The 18,969-nt window shown below is 53.2% G+C and overlaps 7 protein-coding genes and 1 non-coding gene across 8 annotated transcripts; 5 read left to right on the plus strand and 3 right to left on the minus strand.

The window, feature by feature from the left end:
- Window positions 1–428: 428 nt before the first annotated feature.
- On the plus strand, window positions 429–1,173 carry K489DRAFT_117003 (uncharacterized protein). The gene has a single exon (XM_033598942.1). It carries the CDS (start codon window positions 613–615, stop codon window positions 1,138–1,140), a length of 528 nt encoding a protein of 175 aa, XP_033463517.1. The 5' UTR covers window positions 429–612; the 3' UTR covers window positions 1,141–1,173.
- On the minus strand, window positions 877–1,002 carry K489DRAFT_t11. Its single transcript has one exon. It is a non-coding gene; the product is annotated as a tRNA-Thr (tRNA).
- Window positions 1,174–1,340: 167 nt separating the features above from the next.
- Window positions 1,341–3,410, plus strand: K489DRAFT_386801 (uncharacterized protein; the record flags this gene model as incomplete). The annotated part of the gene is made up of 2 exons (XM_033606261.1): window positions 1,341–1,568; window positions 1,650–3,410. 2 exons carry the CDS (start codon window positions 1,341–1,343, stop codon window positions 3,408–3,410), a joined length of 1,989 nt encoding a protein of 662 aa, XP_033463518.1.
- A 1,871-nt stretch (window positions 3,411–5,281) lies between these two features.
- Window positions 5,282–6,208, plus strand: K489DRAFT_312427 (RTA1-domain-containing protein; the record flags this gene model as incomplete). Its single annotated transcript, XM_033600862.1, has 1 exon — window positions 5,282–6,208. The coding sequence occupies one exon, from the start codon at window positions 5,282–5,284 to the stop codon at window positions 6,206–6,208; it is 927 nt and encodes a 308-aa protein (XP_033463519.1).
- A 466-nt stretch (window positions 6,209–6,674) lies between these two features.
- On the minus strand, window positions 6,675–9,199 carry K489DRAFT_376897 (Rap30/74 interaction domain-containing protein). The gene has a single exon (XM_033604020.1). The coding sequence runs from the start codon at window positions 8,989–8,991 to the stop codon at window positions 7,030–7,032; it is 1,962 nt and encodes a 653-aa protein (XP_033463520.1). The 5' UTR covers window positions 8,992–9,199; the 3' UTR covers window positions 6,675–7,029.
- Window positions 9,200–9,726: 527 nt separating this feature from the next.
- Window positions 9,727–10,179, plus strand: K489DRAFT_295023 (uncharacterized protein; the record flags this gene model as incomplete). Its single annotated transcript, XM_033600291.1, has 1 exon — window positions 9,727–10,179. A coding segment is annotated over one exon (453 nt), but the record flags the coding sequence as incomplete, so codon positions are not given.
- Window positions 10,180–11,550: 1,371 nt separating this feature from the next.
- Window positions 11,551–13,684, plus strand: K489DRAFT_392659 (Phosphoglucomutase, first 3 domain-containing protein). Its single transcript, XM_033606747.1, has 2 exons — window positions 11,551–11,777; window positions 11,873–13,684. Exons 1-2 carry the CDS (start codon window positions 11,725–11,727, stop codon window positions 13,482–13,484), a joined length of 1,665 nt encoding a protein of 554 aa, XP_033463522.1. The 5' UTR covers window positions 11,551–11,724; the 3' UTR covers window positions 13,485–13,684.
- K489DRAFT_376900 (uncharacterized protein) lies at window positions 13,507–18,918 on the minus strand. The gene is made up of 2 exons (XM_033604021.1): window positions 14,356–18,918; window positions 13,507–14,283 (listed from the first exon to the last, which is right to left on the minus strand). Exons 1-2 carry the CDS (start codon window positions 18,646–18,648, stop codon window positions 13,873–13,875), a joined length of 4,704 nt encoding a protein of 1,567 aa, XP_033463523.1. The 5' UTR covers window positions 18,649–18,918; the 3' UTR covers window positions 13,507–13,872.
- Between the last annotated feature and the right edge of the window lie 51 nt (window positions 18,919–18,969).

The following is an 18,969-nucleotide window of genomic DNA, read 5'->3' on the forward strand; positions in this document are numbered from 1 at the left end:
CCCCTTCTCCGCCATTGGTCACGCTTCCAGGTCACCAGCAGCAGCAATACCTTGCCCGTCGTCATCGCTTGAACGATGGAACTTGACGGATGAAGTCCGAACTGGCCGAACAAGACGCAAACAACCTCAGAGGCATCAATCTAGCTCGTGAGCTGCTGTGACACTCTCCAAGTATTGGCCGGCGGGTACCTGCAACACTGGGACGCGAGCCTCTGAGATCTCTCGTCGTTCGAATATCACGCATCCCCACGAATCCGAACAAGCTAGGTTCGTCTAAAGTCAAGTTGTGAGGACCACTTCAAGGGTTCCAAGGTTGACAGGTGAGTGACATAATTTCATCATCGTTTCAACCACATTGATGATGCATGACTTCCAGTCTCTGAATGTTGTGATGCCATTGTTTCCTTGGCCTCGCCATCTCCCCTCGCCGCCCTCTCATCACTTGATCAATATCTCAATAGACATGGTCCTAGTCTATCGACACCATCAACTCCACAATCTGTCCAACACACCCACCTCGCTCACCTTCAGCTTTGCACTCACCCACCTTCGTTCGCCTTTAGCTTTACACACACCCACCCACCCACCTGTCGTCACTCACCAACCTATTCAATGACCTTCTCGCCTGATCGTCGACCTCGAAGGCGGATGACACATTGTACCCATCCACCGTCAGCCTCTCGACCTCGTCGTCACCTCGTCGTCACCAGACATCACCCTCACCCACCTTCCCTTCCCTCTCCACGACCTGGACCTCCCCATTCAACCAAAAATCAACTCACACCTCTCTCATCCATCCCGAACACCCCGCCAACCTTCCTGGACCTCCTCGACGTCCTCCCACCACCTCATCGCCTTCAAAACAGCAAAAAAGCCTGCCTCCATACGGAGTCGAACCGTAGACCTCGGCATCGCAATGATGACCGGCACAACCTCGGATTGACCTCGGTTGAACGTCGGAATGTTACTAGTGCCGCGCTCTACCAACTGAGCTATAGAGGCGTTGAAGAGGCAGTCGCATCTAAATTATATATACACTGGATACTAGCAGGAAAAGCACTTTGCGCCGATGACGTAGTCGTTATTACGCCCGCAATCTTGCATGTGAAAGATCGCGTTGAAAGAGTACACGGAGAGTAGTGACTGCCGCCCAGAAGTGTTTTCTCTCTGAGCATGGATGAACGTTGTAATTGCATCATTGTGATTCATTTCTGAGCTGCACTTGCAAACAAAAGGTCCCGGCTTTTGCAGATCAAACCTGCAGTGATAATTTCAAAATGGCGACTGAAGGAATAACGATCAAGAACCTGTTGCCCATACCAGACAATATCACTGCAATCATGGATCCCGACGCTGCGCCAGAGATTGCGCATACTATACGCGACGAACCAACAGATAGTCACGCGCTGGCAATGGCTGAGCATGATGAAAAGGGTTCAGCACAAGAACCACACGACATGGAGGTGAAAGACCTTGGTTGGCAAGAGCCCGTGAGCAAGATTGCAAACCCACTGGTGGGAGGCTTGCCAAACGAGGAGTTATGGGTACTCATTCGACGATTTGACAAGGTCAGTGTGTGACGCGTTGCAGAGAAAAGTGCTTATGGAGCATCACATATTGAAGTGTCACTCGATGCTGACGGTTATCAGCAAATGTACCATGTCAAAGAATTCCCGAGAGCGCCGCCAGGCAACCTTGATCTTCACATTGCAGACGGGGAGGAATTCTCACCTGACAAACTTCGAGCGAATCTTGAACGATTGTACATGACTGTTATGATCGGTCTGCTCGCTTTCTTCAAGCATATCGTTCGACTCAGGTCATGGCGGGAGAGGCGTCGAACTTCAGCTTTCGCAGCGACTTACTTGATTGCATGGTTCTTCGATCTTCTGGCTCCTCTCTTCTTTTCAGTCATCATCGCTCTGATCGCGTACCCTCCCAGTCGAAAGCTCTTGTTTCCCCCAGCACCGTTAGCCTTGGTATCAGGGAAGACCGGTGGTGTTCAGAAACCCAAAGCTGGTGTCCTTGGCTCCATAGATTCTGCGACAGGGGCTCCAGAAAATTACAAAGGAGAAGCAGTCGAGGCAGAAGCAGCACATTTCGTCAATGGTATTGCCTCGGTGGCCATATCAAGTGTAAGCGGAAAGCATCCACAAGATGGCGCATCAGAGCAGGAGAGCGGAGGAAAAAGCGATCATGTCCCGGACCCCACAGCTCTCGCTGTCGATGCGAGCAATGCCCGTGCAAAATCTCAAGGTGACAAAAACGTGGCGGCGGACAAAGCCAAGGTGCCCATGCAGACAGCAATGTGGAACACAATGAGACCCATCATGCATGGAATCGCAGATGTATCCGATACTTGGGAAAGATTCGGGAATGCCCTCTCGCCAACGCCTCCATTCCCACGCGACTTGTACAGACTTCGACTGGCCAGTTTGGTGATCCCGATGTTGGCGATTTCATTCTTCGTAACAAACTACATGCTTGTCAAGGGCATCACCTTCGGCATCGGATTTGGCTTCTTCGGCGACCCAGTCATCACACGTGGATTGGCCTGGCTCAATTCGACCTTTCCACATTGGCAGAAACTGTTGGAACTTCGGAACACCATTCTCAAGGGTGTACCAACTAACGCACAATTGACCATCACTCTATTGCGCATCGGAGAGACCAACAAGGCGCCTCTTCCACCGCCACCATCATGGCGTACACCGCCGTCGGATGCGCCTGCGGCCTTGACAGCCGAAGATTTAGCCGCTGTAGCAGGGGATGTTCCATTAGATGCCACGGAAGAGGAGCTTCGCGCAGCGATCGAAAAGGATCATTCGACTGCTGAAGCAACAACGGGCGCCGACATCGACGCGGCGAAATCTAGCTCCCATAAGGCCGGTTCCAAAATCGGGAAGTTCTTCAAAACGGGAATTAAAGGCACGGTCAACACAATTCTTGGAGCCGACGGTCTCAAAGCCAAAGCCGGCAGTGAGCCATCCAAGCAACGTCTGGGAGTTGTTCTCAATCCGAATGAAGATAATCTGAGCGGTCCAATCGATTTCAAATGTCGCTTCCACGGGAAACGTGGGCACGCCTATATTAGCACTGTCGCTACTATTCCTTGTATCAGCTTCTCGCTCGACAAGGAGATCGCTGATGGAATGGTGTTGAAGCCGAGTGAGGAATTACATCCGGTGTGGTCAGTGGCCATCGCGGACATTAAAGAATTGAAGAAGATTGGAGGTCTGGGATGGAAGAGCAAGTTGATTGTCGGATGGGCTCTCGACCGCGAAGTTGCAGATGGATTGGAGATTGTCGACCAACAAGGCAACCACTGGACGGTTACAGCGATGGCGCTGCGCGATGAATTGTTCAATCGGTTGATATCTATGGGTGGTCAGAAGTGGGAGTCCTGGTAAAAGGCTCGGCATTCGGAGGGTTTTCCAGAGACATCTTGCGGGATTAACACGGCAAGGTCGCGCATAAAAGCCGATGCCAGCCCGCGAGAAAGCGTGGAGTTGTCGTTCCGCACTGGTTGAGCGTGCAGCCTGTGGAGAAGCTGTCTAGCTGTATTCCACGTATTGGCATGATGATGGGGCAATGATATTATGATTGAAAGATGCAGGCGTGTAACTGTCGAGTAAAGTGCAGAGACATGCTTGCAGACAGGCACGATCCTTTCAGACAGTTCGCAATGTGACATGATTTCTATTATTATTATTCTATGGGCATTACAACACTGAACTTCCGGGCTGCAAAGGACAGCCACGTGAGCGTAGTACAGTATAGCATTTTCTAAAATTGCGCCGCAAATGATCATGGCGCAGCAGCTATCGTACAGTACTGTGTATGTATGTCTTGCGCTTTCTGAGTGGACGCGCCGCAATTCCGTTGAGACACGCCGGACTCGAACCCAAATAAATCGTCCGTACTGTGTGCACTCGACGGTACAGCAGGTGAATCTCATGACTCCGACGCACATGTAGAGAGTGGGTGACATGTGATTTTCCAGCCACAGGAGCGTGGGAGGATGTATGGGACCGACGTCTGGTGGGGACTTGCCTGGAGATGTAAGTAATGAATCTCATTACTCTATTCGATGAGTCGGGAAGGTCAAAAGCTCTAGTCATTGCTGACTGTCCGCGGGAAAGAAACTGTTCAGGGAGTTGTGGGTTAGTTGCAGTGTCCGGGCATCACGATGTTTATACCATCATCAGAGGTGGACACTCGACGACGGACCGTTGTGTGTTTGCGTCGAGCGATACAGTACATGACGACCGAGGGCGTGGATGGATCAAACGGTATGACGATGGATTTCACGCATCAACAAACAAGCCCAAAATGTTTTTGACAGTCCCGGCAAGCGGCACGACAAGCAGCTGCAGCGACCAATAGAAAGGAGGTCGAGGGCGATGCAGACAGACGCGGGTGGTGGAATGGCACGAATGAATGGGTGGATGGATGGATGAATTGCTGGGAATGGCATGGTACGGGCGGGATTTAAGCATGAAGATCGACGTGAGTGGCGCCGAATTAGGCCATCCTTCAAATGTTCTCCTCACCTGGATCGCCGTCTGCCACGGGAAAAGTTGTGCGCGCCAGGGGAAATCTAATCTACTTCAGCTGCTGGGGCGATATTGGACCCGCGCGACGTTGTACTGTACGTGTGTATGTGACTGTGTGCATGCATTACGCGTCTCCCCAGCTGCTTGCTCCTCTTTTTCATGCCGCTCGTGTTGATCTTCGCACTGTATAGTACAGTCTCGTAGTAGTCGATGGGAGAGAGAGAGGAGACACTGCCCGCACCGCGACCCCATCCACTCACTTGCATTCACTACTGTGTCCCATCAACCACCCGCCGCTAACAACAACGCCGTAAAGGCAGTTCGTCCGTCTCTCCCGTGGTTGTCTCTGAGACTTTTGGGCGACCGTTGCTCTCTTCTCCCGGTACTGTTGCGGTCATCACACATACATCCACTTCTACAATACATGCATACAACCTTCCGTCCCTTTCATCTTTTGTCATCTGCCACCGTGCATCACTCACGATCGTTTCTTCAAGTCCATATCTTCTCCCATACACATCTTGCACTGGCTGCTGGTCCGCCAAATCCAAGGATTAATCACCTCCTCACTCGAGGAAAGACTGTCGCAGAGCATCGGCATCATCATCCTTAATCAGCGTCGCTCCGCCTCACCTTACTGCTTCTCTTCGACACGAGTCGTTCAAGGTGACTGAAGGCTTCATATCTACACGAATCGACCTCGTTGCACAGAACATACGACAGCCATGTCGACCAACCTCACAGCCAACCCTTTTGCCAACTGCACAGGCGTCACTCCAGAATGTCCCGCCTACTACAGCCCTTTGACCTACCAGCCTAGTCTGGTCGCCAACTTCATCTTCCTCATCATCTTCATCGTCTGCGCGCTCGTCTCGTTGATCCTCGGTCTCTTCTACCGGACATGGGCATACGGCTTCTGCACAGTCGCCGGCTGCGTTCTGGAATTGTTGGGCTACCTGGGTCGCGTTAAGCTACATAGCGACCTTTGGAACTCCGGTGCCTTCACCACTCAGATCATCACGCTCATCATCGCGCCCGCCTTCCTGTCGGCCTCCATCTATCTCACCCTCAAGCATGTGGTGCTCACCTTCGGCCGTGAGTTCTCTCTCCTCAAACCCGCCCTCTACACCTGGATCTTCGTCTCCATGGATATCCTCTCTCTTCTGGTCCAGGCTGCGGGCGCGGCCATCTTCGGCGCGAAGAACGCCGACATCAGTCAGCTCAAGGCCGGTGCCAACATCGCCTTGGCCGGTATCATCCTCCAGGTCGTCTCCCTGGCCACATTCGGTCTTCTGGGTGGACTCTACCTTTTCCGCCTGAACAAGCACTGGGGTACTCTATCGCCGCAAGCAGTCGCCATCGCCCATTCCACCCGCACGCACTTCTTTGCCGCCGCCGTTATCATCGCCTACATCACCATCCTGATCCGTTGCATCTACCGTATCCCCGAATTGGCCGGAGGATACCGCAACGAAGTCTACATGAACCAGACCGAGTTCATCGTCTTGGAGGGTGTCATGATCAGCATCGCTGCGATCTGCTTGTCATTCATTCACCCAGGAATCTTCTTTCCGCAGCTGTCAGCCCACCAGCGCAAGAAGCAGGGCACCGCGGTCCCGGAGCAGTACATCGAGCTGAACGGCAAGCGATAAGCAACGGCGTAGATTCATAGAAAGAGACGGTATTACTTATTTCTCTGGGGAACAGTCATAAATCGTCGCCATTCATGAGAGAATTTGACAATTTCAGGAGGGATAGGGGCCAAACCATCCTATAATGTCCTTCAAGCGACAAGATCTTGCAAAATCCCAGTCATATTTGGTCGCGGGAAGAAGAGTGCTACGGCATCTGGGATAACCAAAAACAAAGTCAAGCGAGTGACGATGGATACGCTTGGCAAAATCTTTCATGCCGCGCAGACGTATTTTCCGATTTCCTCTCGATCTTACATTCAATGCTACATTTTCTTTTTCTCTTCAAAAATAAATACTTCTACGAGTAATCAAATTCTTGCTCATTACTTCTAATTTCACGTCAAAGGTCTCGTCTCGATGTGCGTTTCTGTTCGCATTCTCTCAATTGGGATATCTCGGAGTTCTCGGGGCTCAGATATGGAAAGCTTTGGGATTACTACGCGGAGGGGAGATGGGCTAGAGACCCGAATTACCAGAATCATTGACAGACGCAAACCGACAGAGTTCTATGGAATAGGGGATCCGGTTTCGCTTGCGCGGTAATAATAGTTTCGCTGTGCTACTGATTATTCCGAGATGACATCGACCCTCGATGAGCCTCAATGAGAGTAGCAGCGTCCGTGAAATTCCCTTTCTGCCTCCCTATCCTTCGCCCATAGAATGTACAAAAGCAACCTTTTCACCGTCCCATGACGAGGGCGGAAAGTTATCAGAGCGAGCGCCCCATAAAATTTCTTTCCTTGCTCTCACTCCCAGTGGCGCCCGCTGAATTCGCCAACTCAGGACACAGCCTTGGGAATGATCAACTTCGTCACCTTGTCCAACTGGCCCGCCGTCTTCACAAGCAAGATGAACTCAGGCGTAGCGCCCGGTGGAATCTGGCTCTTGAACCTGGCAAGCAATTTCTTAATCTCGATTCCCTCGCGTGGGATGGCCGCGCGGAGCTCCTCGAGCGTCGGAAGGACCTTTTGAGTGTTGTTGCTGCTGCTGCTGCCCGCTGGGGCTGCCACCGATGCGCTACCACCAGCAGATGGAGAGCTGGCACGGGATCGATCCGGAGTGCCGACGGGGCTAGCGCCCTTGAGCTTGATCTTGGGCCGGCTACCGCTGGCACGGGAGGCGTCGCTGTCGTCACCCGAGCCGGCGTCGGCGAAGCCCACGCGGAAGGCCTTCTTGCCCTGAGCCGGGCGGCCGTTGAGACCTTTGGCTTTCTTTCGGCTGGACTCGTTGCCGGACATGTCGGAGAGATCGGGAGATCCTGGTCGCTTCGTGGACAGACGAGTGGGATCTTTCTTTTCTGAACGGCCGGTCGGGGTGTTATTCCCTCTGGACTGTGACCCGGATTTCTCCCCATTGGCTGACGCCGTCTTCACTGCAGCTTCCTCCTCCTCACGCTTCTTCTTTTCCTCCTCTCCTTCCTCTTCGGAAATCTCGTCGTCGCTATCGTCATCATACGGATCCTCCGAGTCGGAGAGGTACTCATTCTTCTTTTCGCGCCGTCCAAGTTGTTTTCGAATTCGCTTGGTCCGCTTTCGCTCCTCTTGTTCCGCGATCTGCTGTCGTCGATATTCTTCCTCGGGATCTAGTTCCTCATTCTTCACTCCTGTGCCTCCCAAACCAGCCTGACGCATTTCTTCTCGGATCCTTGACTCAATTTCTTTGGCGTCCTCGTCCTCTCCATCCTGGAAGAGTTTGCCCTCGTCGTCGTCCTGAAAGTCGTTCATATCATCGTATTCCAAGTCAAGGCCGTCCTTGTCAGCTTGATATTCCGCATGATCATTGTCATTCATGCCGCCAATAATGCCATCGTCTTCCCGCTCGGACTTCAGCTTGGCCTCTCGCATTGCCCGCTTCATCTGCAGATCCTGTGCGCGCATAGCCTCGGCCTCCAATTTACTGCCCTTCGCCCATCGCGGCATATTGAACTTTTGATTCATGTGTTTCGCAGCCTCGTCGGCGTCCATTGGGGTAAATTTGCCTGTCTGCGAGAATTTGTAGTATTTCTCGGCCGGGATCATACGGAATCCTCCTTCATCGACGATGAACAATGCATACTGGTTCGAAAGCGGACCTTCGTAATTGCCGACCCAAATGTTCTTCCGATCGTAGTCCTCCAGATGCCATGGTCGCGCCTCCTCGTAACGCAGCTGCTGCCTCCTCTGTCGCTCCGGGAAATTGTCATTGTCGTAGCTCACGAACTTCTTTTGCTTCTTTTTTACAGGTTTCACTGCTTCCGTCGGGTTGGGCGCGATAAGCTTTTGATTCTCCTCGCGCTCCGCCTGTCTCTCTGCTCGACGACTGTCCATAAGCTCTCGCTCTGCCTCATTGGCAGCATCTTGAGCGTTGACGGGTGGAGGAACGTCAACTTTGTCCCCGACTGCTCTTCGAAAGAGTCGCAAGGGCCGCGAGAATTGTGATTCGTCGTAAGGATTGACCGTGTTCTGGCCCTGGAATTTCATGACGTGGTATCGTAGGTCAAGCTCCTTCTTACGGACAAATATCGGGTAATCGGCAAAGGGTCCCTCAGGTGTCGCGGCAGCGGTCTCGGGGGCAAGCGAAGGTGTAGGTCGCTGAATAGGCTGCAACGGTCGGACTGGGGCGCCGGGTTTTCTCACAGGCGCCTTCTTCTTCTGGAAAATGTTCACGGCAGGTTTCCTTCGCACAGGAGCAGCAGTACTAGGCGGTACGGATCCATTTGGCACCCCAGGTGTGCCTGCTTTCGCGGCAGGCGGTGCGCTCATGTCGGGGTTGCTCGCTTGTAACCGTAGGTTGTGTCGATGATGAGCCCGACAGAGCTGTTATCGTCACAACAATCCAAGAGTCCGGACTCCGTTTGCGCCGTCCGCAGATACGGAAAATCTCCTGCAAGGCTTGATGAAGTGTATAGGTTCTGTTGTCACAAAGGAAAGTGATGTGAGTCGACGAACATTACGCAGGCCGCGATTGAAGACGGACGCGCGTGAGTCCGTGACCTCACCAGCCGAAGAGCGATCTCATCAACGGGAACCTATATCCCGCAGATGAAAAACCCGGGTCTTCCGTATTTTGGATGATCACTAATCGGATTCATGTCCGTGGATGCGCAAGCGTTATGACGGCAATCATCCCCGATTAATTGAAACAACTTCAGGTCTTTTGTAGCATACGCATATCTGCAAACACAAATATTCCATCATTACTGCTTTACATCTATTTCGTATACATCGCCTACGAAATTGCACATCATGAAGATTTCGACAATCCAAGCGTCATGTTCTGCGCTACGCTCTGGTACAACTCGATCTTCCCGCGCACTTCAGAGGTCATTCCACACATCCTCGGCCCCGTCGCCACTTTGCCTTGATTTCCTGGCGCCTGCATGGCTACAAACAGCACGACGAATTCACCAGCTCCGGTCAAATTCGGCGCATTCAGTGCCATCGGTATCTCCCAAGCGGTCACAACATGTTCTACAGACTGCCTCGCGGCGACAATTCACAACTTCACGGCCTCATCGCGCGCCTGCCAAGGTCATTCTGAATCCACGGAAGGGCGAGGACGGCAATGTTCTGACCATCACTATTACCCCGCGAGCCGCGCATCGATTGCAGAAAATCGCCGCCACCGATAAGAATCCTGATCTTGCGCTTCGCGTGACAGTCGAGAGTGGCGGGTGCCACGGCTTTCAATATCTCATGAGCTTGACAAATGCGAAAGATGCGGATGTGGAGGAAGATTCAATTTTCGAGAACGAAGATGTGGTTGGCAAGAACACAGAGGGCGAGGAGATTGCAGAGTACAAAGCCAAGGTGATCATGGACGAGCCGAGTCTGGAACTGTTGAAGGGAAGCAGTGTGGATTACACAATGGAATTGATCGGTAGCCAATTCAAAGTGACGGGCATTCCTGGTGCGAAGAGCAGCTGCGGTTGCGGGACGAGTTTCGACATATCAGCATGATTTCAAGGGGAAAGTGTCGTCATTTATCTCAAAATGCGACTTTTGTACGGAGTGCAAAGGCGAAACAGCGCAGCTGGTATGGCTGTTTGGCTCAGTCAGGACCCAAATGTACAAGTTACCTAGGTGTTCGGGCAAAACTATTCGGAGGCGAAGAACTTCCAAAGGATATGCCACGTGCAACGTCATTGCAACGATCGGTGAGGAAATGGGTCGGAAAGTCGTGGACCAGGGGACCTCGACCAATTCACCAGCTGCAGGGACTTGAGCTAACATCTCGCCCGGCGACGGCTCTAAACATTTTTTTGTCGTGAAACTTTCGCCGTGGCTGTCAGACACAGGAGGGAACGATACCGTCACCGCCTGCCTTCGCCGAAAGAGCGTGCAGGACGCATGCTGGATGGGGTTGTCATCGGGCCGTCCATTTGTCCCAAATTATCCGGCGGGACACGATGGCGGGGTAGAAATCCAACAGACAGCATTGTCTATATCACCCCGCCTTGCCTCTGGCGACGACGATTCTGTAGGATTACTCGGACAGTTGGATTGACGATGGGAGGAGACAATGATACAAGATGTGTAGGATAGACCAATTGATAAGAATGCGAAAGTCTGGAACAAATCCGGACGGCGCCGTAGAGATCAATCGCGCGCGCTCCTCGTGGTGAGAGCTTCAAAGCCTACCCACCTACCTACATAGGTAGGTAGCGATATGTGCAATGCGGTCTCCCTGGGCGAGACGTCGACGATAAAATGATAATCCCACGAGCTGTAAAGCCACTCAGCGGAGGCCCAATGTCTCCTCCTTGTCAGGTATGCTGCAGCCATGATCGGCAATATCTGGCTCGAACAGCCCTCGAAACCTTCAACGAGGTGTTGACAGCATTGAAGGATCACCATGAGCTCGGGGTTCCCAGTGACGCAATGCAATGGCAATGCGGCGAAAATACTCTGATACATGCCCACCGGCAGTATGGTACAACGATCGGAGCTCGTCACTTTTCAATCGCCACCTCAGCAGCTTGGTGTACCGTACAGCAGCTGGTCTGTTGTCCTGCGAACATACCTATGTACAATTTGTGTGTACTGCTCTTCCACTCAGGCATGCTATCAGGGTCTCGTTGGCATGACCGGGCAGGGAAGATTTGGGATCGTCACGCAGTTGAAGCCCGAGCTACGCCGATGGATGGGCCATTTACGTTGCGTGAGTGCAGTAAAGCACAGTAGTAATTGCACGAAGGGCATGGGCGAAGATGCCATGTGGAGGAAAGAGCTCGTCGGCTCTCCTCTAATGTGTGCTGTGCTGCAATAAGTGTTGCCCCCGGGCGTGTCCATCTCATGCATCGTCCCAATCAAGCAGGGTCCCTCCAGCTCCCTCAACGTTCGATGAAATATACCTTGGAAACATTGTTGCTCATGCGCTGTTCCCTCCTTCACCGTCTTTCGAGGCGAATATAAGCACCCCTCATCATTTCCCCAATCTTCACCTCTCGTCTCCGGACTCTAATCAACCATCTCCACCCAGCATCGTCCTTCAACATGAGTGTTCGCACTGTCGAGGTCAAGCCATTCCAAGACCAGAAGCCCGGCACGTAAGTAAACACATATCGCTACGAGAAAGATCTCGTCGAGCTCCACTTCGGTACTTCCAATGTTGTCACACTTGGACTGACAAGTCGTCTATCAGTTCTGGTCTCCGCAAGAAGGTCAAGGTCTTCCAACAAGAGCACTACTCTGAGAACTTCATTGCCTCCATCCTCCTCTCCATTCCCGAAGGCGTTGAGGGCTCATATCTTGTCATTGGCGGTGACGGCCGTTACTGGAACCCGGAAGTTACCCAGCACATCGCCAAAATCGGTGCTGCGTATGGTGTAAAGAAGCTGCTCATCGGCCAAGATGGCATCCTCTCTACTCCAGCTGCAAGCCACTTGATTCGCATCAAGAAGGCTACTGGTGGCATCCTGCTCACTGCCTCGCATAACCCAGGCGGACCCACTGAAGACTTCGGTATCAAGTACAACTTGGCCAATGGTGCCCCTGCACCGGAGAGCGTCACCAACAAGATCTACGAGACATCAAAGACTTTGACATCATACAAGATCGCCGACATCCCCGACATCGACCTCTCCACGATCGGCACCAAGACATATGGTCCACTCGAGGTCGAAATTATCCACAGCACCACAGACTACCTGGCCATGCTCAAGGACATCTTCGACTTCGACCTGATCAAGAAGTTCTTGCAAGAGCACAAGGATTTCAAGGTCCTCTTCGATGGCTTGAGCGGTGTTACTGGCAACTACGGTAAAGACATCTTTGAGAAAGAGCTCGGAATTCCCAACAGCACACAAAACTGCGTACCCAAGCCAGACTTTGGCGGACACCACCCAGACCCAAACCTCGTCTACGCACACTCTCTCGTAGAGGTCGTCGACCGAGAAGGCATCCACTTCGGTGCCGCCTCGGACGGTGACGGCGACCGCAACATGATCTACGGTGCCAACTCCTTCGTCTCCCCTGGTGACTCTCTCGCTATCATTGCCCATCACGCCGAGCTCATCCCATACTTCAAGAAGCAGGGCGTGTACGGACTTGCTCGATCCATGCCTACCTCTGGAGCGGTCGACCTGGTCGCGAAAAAGAAGGGACTTTCTTCATACGAGGTGCCCACAGGATGGAAATTCTTCTGCGGTCTCTTCGACTCCAACAAGATGAACATCTGCGGCGAGGAGTCATTCGGTACCGGATCCAACCACATCCGTGAGAAGGATGGTCTCTGGGCGGTTGTCGCCTGGCTGAACATCATTGCTGGTGTTGGTCAAGAAAAGGGCACGACTCCATCCATCAAGAGCATCCAGCACGACTTCTGGAACATCTACGGTCGCACTTTCTTCACTCGCTACGACTACGAGGGTGTCGAGACGGCTGGCGCCAACAAGGTCGTCGCCCACGTCAAAAACCTCATCACCACCGAGAAGGACAGCTTCATTGGCTCTTCGATTGCGGGCCGCAAGGTCGTCGAGGCCGATGACTTCAGCTACACCGATCTCGATGGCAGCGTGAGCGCCAACCAGGGTATCTTCGTCAAGTTCGACGACGGCAGCCGCATTGTCGTCCGTCTTTCTGGCACTGGCTCTTCCGGCGCCACCATCCGTCTGTACATCGAGAAGCACGACAGCAACCCAGAGACGTACGGCCTCGATGCGCAAGAGTACCTCAAGGATAACGTCAAGCTCTCTGTGGAGCTTCTGAAGCTACAGGAGTACATTGGACGCGTTGAGCCAGACGTCAAGACTTGATGTCGTCTTGGTGAAGAAGGATAGGGTTATCAGTGACAGGATTATATATACCAAAGGTTGACATGATCACCTAAAATGACAATGAATAATAAACAGAAAGTACGATTTGAGCAATAATACACCATACTCGCAGGTTTGGTGATCCTCGTAACCGGATGCATCGCTCCAAAATTGTCCATGATCGCGTCTTCGTGAAGACCAGATTCTACCACTACCCCATCGTACAGGCCCTGTAAGAACCCAATCTGTTTGTCAGAAGGGGTCGACATTACGGCCAGATGACCGACCAATATCACATCATGTCCCAACACGTACAGTACACTGATCGCGGGCGACACGCCGATGCTCGTGACACTTCAGCTGGTCGCATCAGCCACGTATCGACCGACTACCTGCCAGTCCCGGGCCCCGGACCACCATTCTTCTTCTCAGGGCTGGATTCAACGGAGAAGCCCGTTGACCACAACGACTCCCATCCCGGTTTCGCCTGGGCTACCATCGGACCCGCAGAGGAGGAGGACGAGCCGCCATGGGGATTGGACGCCGCAGTCTGGCCCTGCTGGTGGTATTGACGCTGCAGCATATCCTTCAGCGGCGAAAGGGAGCGCTGGGGATGCAGTTCGGATTGCTGTTGTTGGGTGGGATTGGGTGAAGGAGAGGAAGTTTGTCGAGGGGCGAAGGGGAGCGTTTCCATGACTTTGGGGGGAAGTGGAGGGGGGAGCTGGGAAGGTTGAGTCGGATTTAAGGTATCGCTGCTGTCACGATGTTGGGCGCCATAGTAGTGGGCCTGTTGCGACTGCTATCGGGAAATCCCACGTTAGATGCTGCGTTTGCTTGGTTGCGAGTCAGGCGCTCTGGACTTCTGACTTACCTGCAAATGGGCTTGCGGCGGCACCGACTGCGACTCTGCGCGATGTGGTACAAGCGTGTTCCCTAATTGTAGGGTCTGCTGGTAATGATGTTGTGGATGATGCTGCGATTGTGAATTTTGCAGCAAGGGATGGTGCTGTGAAGTGGACGCGATTTGTTGAGGGTGCGGTGGGAAACCTTCGCCTTCGGTGTTGTTCACAACTCCCAGTCCAAGCGGCGAGGATGAGAACCCACCTTGTCTCGGCAACGAGGAGGAATGCTGACTTTCTGGACGCTGTTGTCGGAAGCCGACCACACCGCTGTCGGTAGCAACTGCAATAGTCGGCGCAGCCTTGGGCGAGGAAGGCGGCGGCATTGCCTGTGCGCTCTTCTTGCTCGCTGAGCTACTGCGTCGACTTTCCAGGCTCTTGTTGAGATGCTTGCTAGCATCATCGCTCTTGGGACTGCGCTTGATGCGGATGCTACCCTTAGCGTCCAGCCCGCTGACAGCGACAGTGCTCTTCCCTAGACCTGGTGTCGTCGGTGCAGCACCTGCGCCACGTTCCTCGACGGCATGCACCATCCACCAGGTCAGGCCATCGGAGAGGTCAAATGGGTTGTCGTCCTCCACGAGCATCGAGCTAGGTCCTTCACTGCCAAATTCCACGGCCGGCGTAGATACGGCAGACGAGCCGGTTCTGCCCAGGTCAACAATCTTCTGCTCGACCTTCTGTATACGTGCGACGATGAAATCGCGAGTTCCGAGGCGCATACCATCGCGTTCTGCGAGGAAAAAGTGCGGACAGCCGATATTGAAAGCGGCCCAGGCACCCTTCACTTGGCCGCCGCGTGTGGGCAAAAACAGAGCGAGATCGCCCTCCTTGAAATCTCGCACTGCGATCTTGGTGTGAGCCTCGTGTCGCAATTTCAGGGCTCGTTCTTTGTATGCCTCCGCTCGCTTCGTACTCTCCTTCGCCTCCTTGTTGTACTTCTTGGCTGTGTATTCGAAGTCCTTGACTCGCTTTGTGATAGCATCGGAGAAAACATCGAGGTCAAATTTTGCAATGTGCTTCAGGAATGCTTCGAATTGCGCGTTTTCATCATCAACAGTCGTAGCATTCATCCATTGGATTAGACGGAGCTCGGACATGGCCTCGGGTTCCGTGGTGGATGGCTTCCTCGTTCCGGGAGGTGAAGCAATTGACGTCACCCTCGCCAGTTGTAAACCACTGGCATCAAGCATGTTGGCTGTGCTGGCGCCCATCTTGGATGCGCGTTCTATGACCATCGCATCATCCTGATAAGATATGACCAAACCAAGGCGATCCAAGAGCCTGACCAAGCGGGCGTTCTGGGAGAATAATCGCTGTGAAACCTCCTTGGCACGCTCGCGCCGACCATCTAATAGTTCCGTCGACGTATCAGCGACAGTTTGAAGGCTTGACACTTGGCTTCTCAGCCGAGTGAGCTCTGCATCGAGACTTGTGTGATGCGATCGCGCCTCAGCGAGCTCAACCGACAACGAATTGGCTCTTGCCTCTTCTTCCGCCACACGCTGGCGCAGAGCTTCAGATCCCGTTTCGCCTTCCGCGAACCGGCTTCGCGATATCCGCAATTGTTCTTGCTCAGCACGTAGCTGCTCTTCCAAAGCTCCGGCCCTCGCTTCCTCCGCCGAGGCCCGATCTTCGGCAACACGAACCAACGCTTCCGTCTCGCCTTGCTTTTGTGCGCCAGCCGACAGCTCTGTCTTTTGGCGCTCGTTGCTGGCCCACAATGACTGGTTTTCCGCTTTGGCGAAGGAAACGGCCTCTTCAAGATCTTTGGCGTGGGCAGCTGATCGTCTCGCAAGATCTTCAAGTGCTGCGGCCATTTCTGCGATGTCAGCTGGTGCATCACTTCCCGGTGCAAGATGAGCCCATGCCGTAGCCAGCAGAGTCCGATTCTCGGCATTGGTCGCTTGTTGCCGAGCCTGTTCCTGCAGCAGAGCTTGAGCTTCTTGCTCAACTTGCTTGTGCGCAGTTTCCGCGCGGGACAACTTAAGCTCCAAGCTTCGACGGGCATCGAATTCGGTGGCAGCTCTCGCCGCATGACCCGCGGCGTCATCCTTCAGTCTGGCAATCTCGTAATCAAATCCGTCACGCGAGCCAGCCATTCGCTCCATTTCATTCTCAAGTTCTTCGGCACGATCCTTCGCTTCGGCAAGTTCTTTCTCGAGCCCACGCCGCTCATTGGCGAACTCGCGTTGCTGGGCCTCCATGTTTTCCATCAAATCTCGCTTCATGGAAAGTGCATCCTCGACTTGTTTCTGGGTCTCCGCATCTGAAGCCTTTCTGGTATGGGCGTCGTCCTTGAACGACTGGAGCTCAGCCTCAAGGTCAACAACTCGTTTGACGAGCTTTTTCTCTTCGATCCCTTGGGCAAAAGACTGTCTTCGGGGCTTCAGAGAAGAATTCCTCGAGAAATCTTCTGAGGTTTGTCCTATCGGACTTCGACCAGATATGGATCCTTCCGTGAGAGGGGTGAAGACTTCACCAGTACTTGTCCGTGATGCCTGGTTTGCTCGATAGAGGAGACTTTCCAGCTTGACGACGCGGCTTTTGTGCGCCTTAACCTCTTGCTCCAACAGAAGGTTTGCATCTCGCAGAGCCCGATGCTGTTCGTCTCCGCGTAGCAGTAGTGAAGTGTTGCCAAAGGTAGCCTCGTGTACGCTGCCCTGCTTGAATGCCTTGGCATGCTTAACCTGTTGTCGCGTTGGCTTGTCAAGATCCTTGATGGCCTGTTCGACATCGCTCACGATTTGTCCCGGGCCGTAGACATCTGAAACATTCTTGAGGTGATCCTGGAGCTCTTGTCGTGCGACGTCTGGCCAGCTTTCATCTTCGTTTTGAAGACTTAGCTCAATGCCCAGGACGCGATCCTGTAATGCGTCCGCATTGACAACATCGTCAACAATGCGAGACCACTTCTTTCGTCTTTTCTCCTCTTCTTCTTGATACGTAGCCACTTCTTCCTGCAGCGCTGACGTGTCGTGCTTCATTTTCGTCACCCATTCCCGACGCCGTACCGATTCCACAAGAAGATGACCGTAGACGGAAGGCAATCGAGACAGTATACTGAGAGATTTGAAGGCCGCTTGTTGATCTTCGGGAACGCTGATAGCTTTCATATCCTGATACAGCTTTGCCAATTGCGATTCAATACTCGACAACGTTTGCATGTGCTTTCGTGCCTTCATAGCTGCGTCTGCTCTCTCCTGTTGTCGTTGGTGCACGAGTTCGTTTATCTCCATTCGATAGTCATTGAGGCTTGTCAAGTACTGTCTTGTATGTAATAGAGCCATCTTCGACGCTTGTGATACTGACTGAGTCGTCTTTGGAAGTGCTCGAACGTGCTCGAGATCAGAAGCCATCTTGCGGACCACCATACCTATTTCTTCTATCAATTGATCGGGTTCTACAGCATGGTCGTCGATGTTGCGATTTTTGAGTTGATCAGCAGCTTGACGAAGGTCCATACTTTCGCGATCGGCAGTCCTGAGATTCTCGCGAAGCATGTCAATTCTCTCGCTCAGCGCTGTCGCATTCGCTCTAGCCGTTGTGGCGGCGCGTTGCACCACTCCGACATCAATGAACGCCTGCAAAGTGTCCAAGCTTGGCTGTTGAGATAGTCGCCTATTCGATGGAGACCCGTTCTTCGGCAGTAAGAACCGCGCAAAGTCAGGCCTAGCAGCAACATTACGCAGTCTGGCGAGATTGTCCTCCCACGTATCGGTATGAGTCTGTTGCTCCTTCAATACGTCGTTCGCCCATGTTTCCGTCGAGGCAAACTGTTTCTCCGCGCTCTTGATGTGATGCTGCAAGCTAGCCACCGCAACTGCCAAACTTCGCTCGATGACGACCTGCTCGTCTCGAGCATCCTGCGCCAACGCCGCGCGCGCGGTACAACCCTCGAGCAAAGCATCAGCATACTGCCTCCGCTCCTTGAACAAGTTCTGCCACGCCGCAAGGTCGTTTTGGTTTGTCAGAGTGTCCGGTGGTGAACCAGGGTCGTAATCGTCATCGAGCGCCGCCGCCGCCGCCGAATCTCCGGCATTGGTTCCGCTGAACTGAGCAGAGTCGAAGACGAATAGTTCGGTCTCGACAAGGAGAGTCTGAGGTCGAACTTGTTTACCGTGGAGGGTTAGGAGGATCTGGTTACGCGGCTGGATGCCGGCGTGGGTAGAGATGCATGTTCGCAGGGCATCGACGGTACTCGTGTCGCGCGGATCGAGGACGAGTCGCTGACCGGTATGTCCAATGTATACTAATATCGACATCACCATGCGCCAGCAAGCAGCGGTGGGGAGCTGGAGTTGCTGGCGCAGAACAGAAGTGGATGGCTAGGTAAGGACGAGGAATGCCTTGGATATGTCGAGGACATGAAAAGGTGAGGTGACCTAGGAGATGTCACAGGAGCTGTGAGCATGATCGGATAAATCTCAAACAAAGCGATTGTGCATTCTCTCGACAGACCGCTCATGTATCGGATGTCGTCGAATGTGATGAGCAACAGGATGTACTGTACATGTACACAGTATGGGACCAGGTTGTCCGTATGTGAGCTGTGACGCTGGGCGCGTGCTTGCCTAATGCTGGAC

The sequence above is a fragment of the Dissoconium aciculare genome, assembly GCF_010015565.1.
Source record: "Dissoconium aciculare CBS 342.82 unplaced genomic scaffold K489scaffold_2, whole genome shotgun sequence".
Classification (NCBI taxonomy): domain Eukaryota; kingdom Fungi; phylum Ascomycota; class Dothideomycetes; order Mycosphaerellales; family Dissoconiaceae; genus Dissoconium; species Dissoconium aciculare.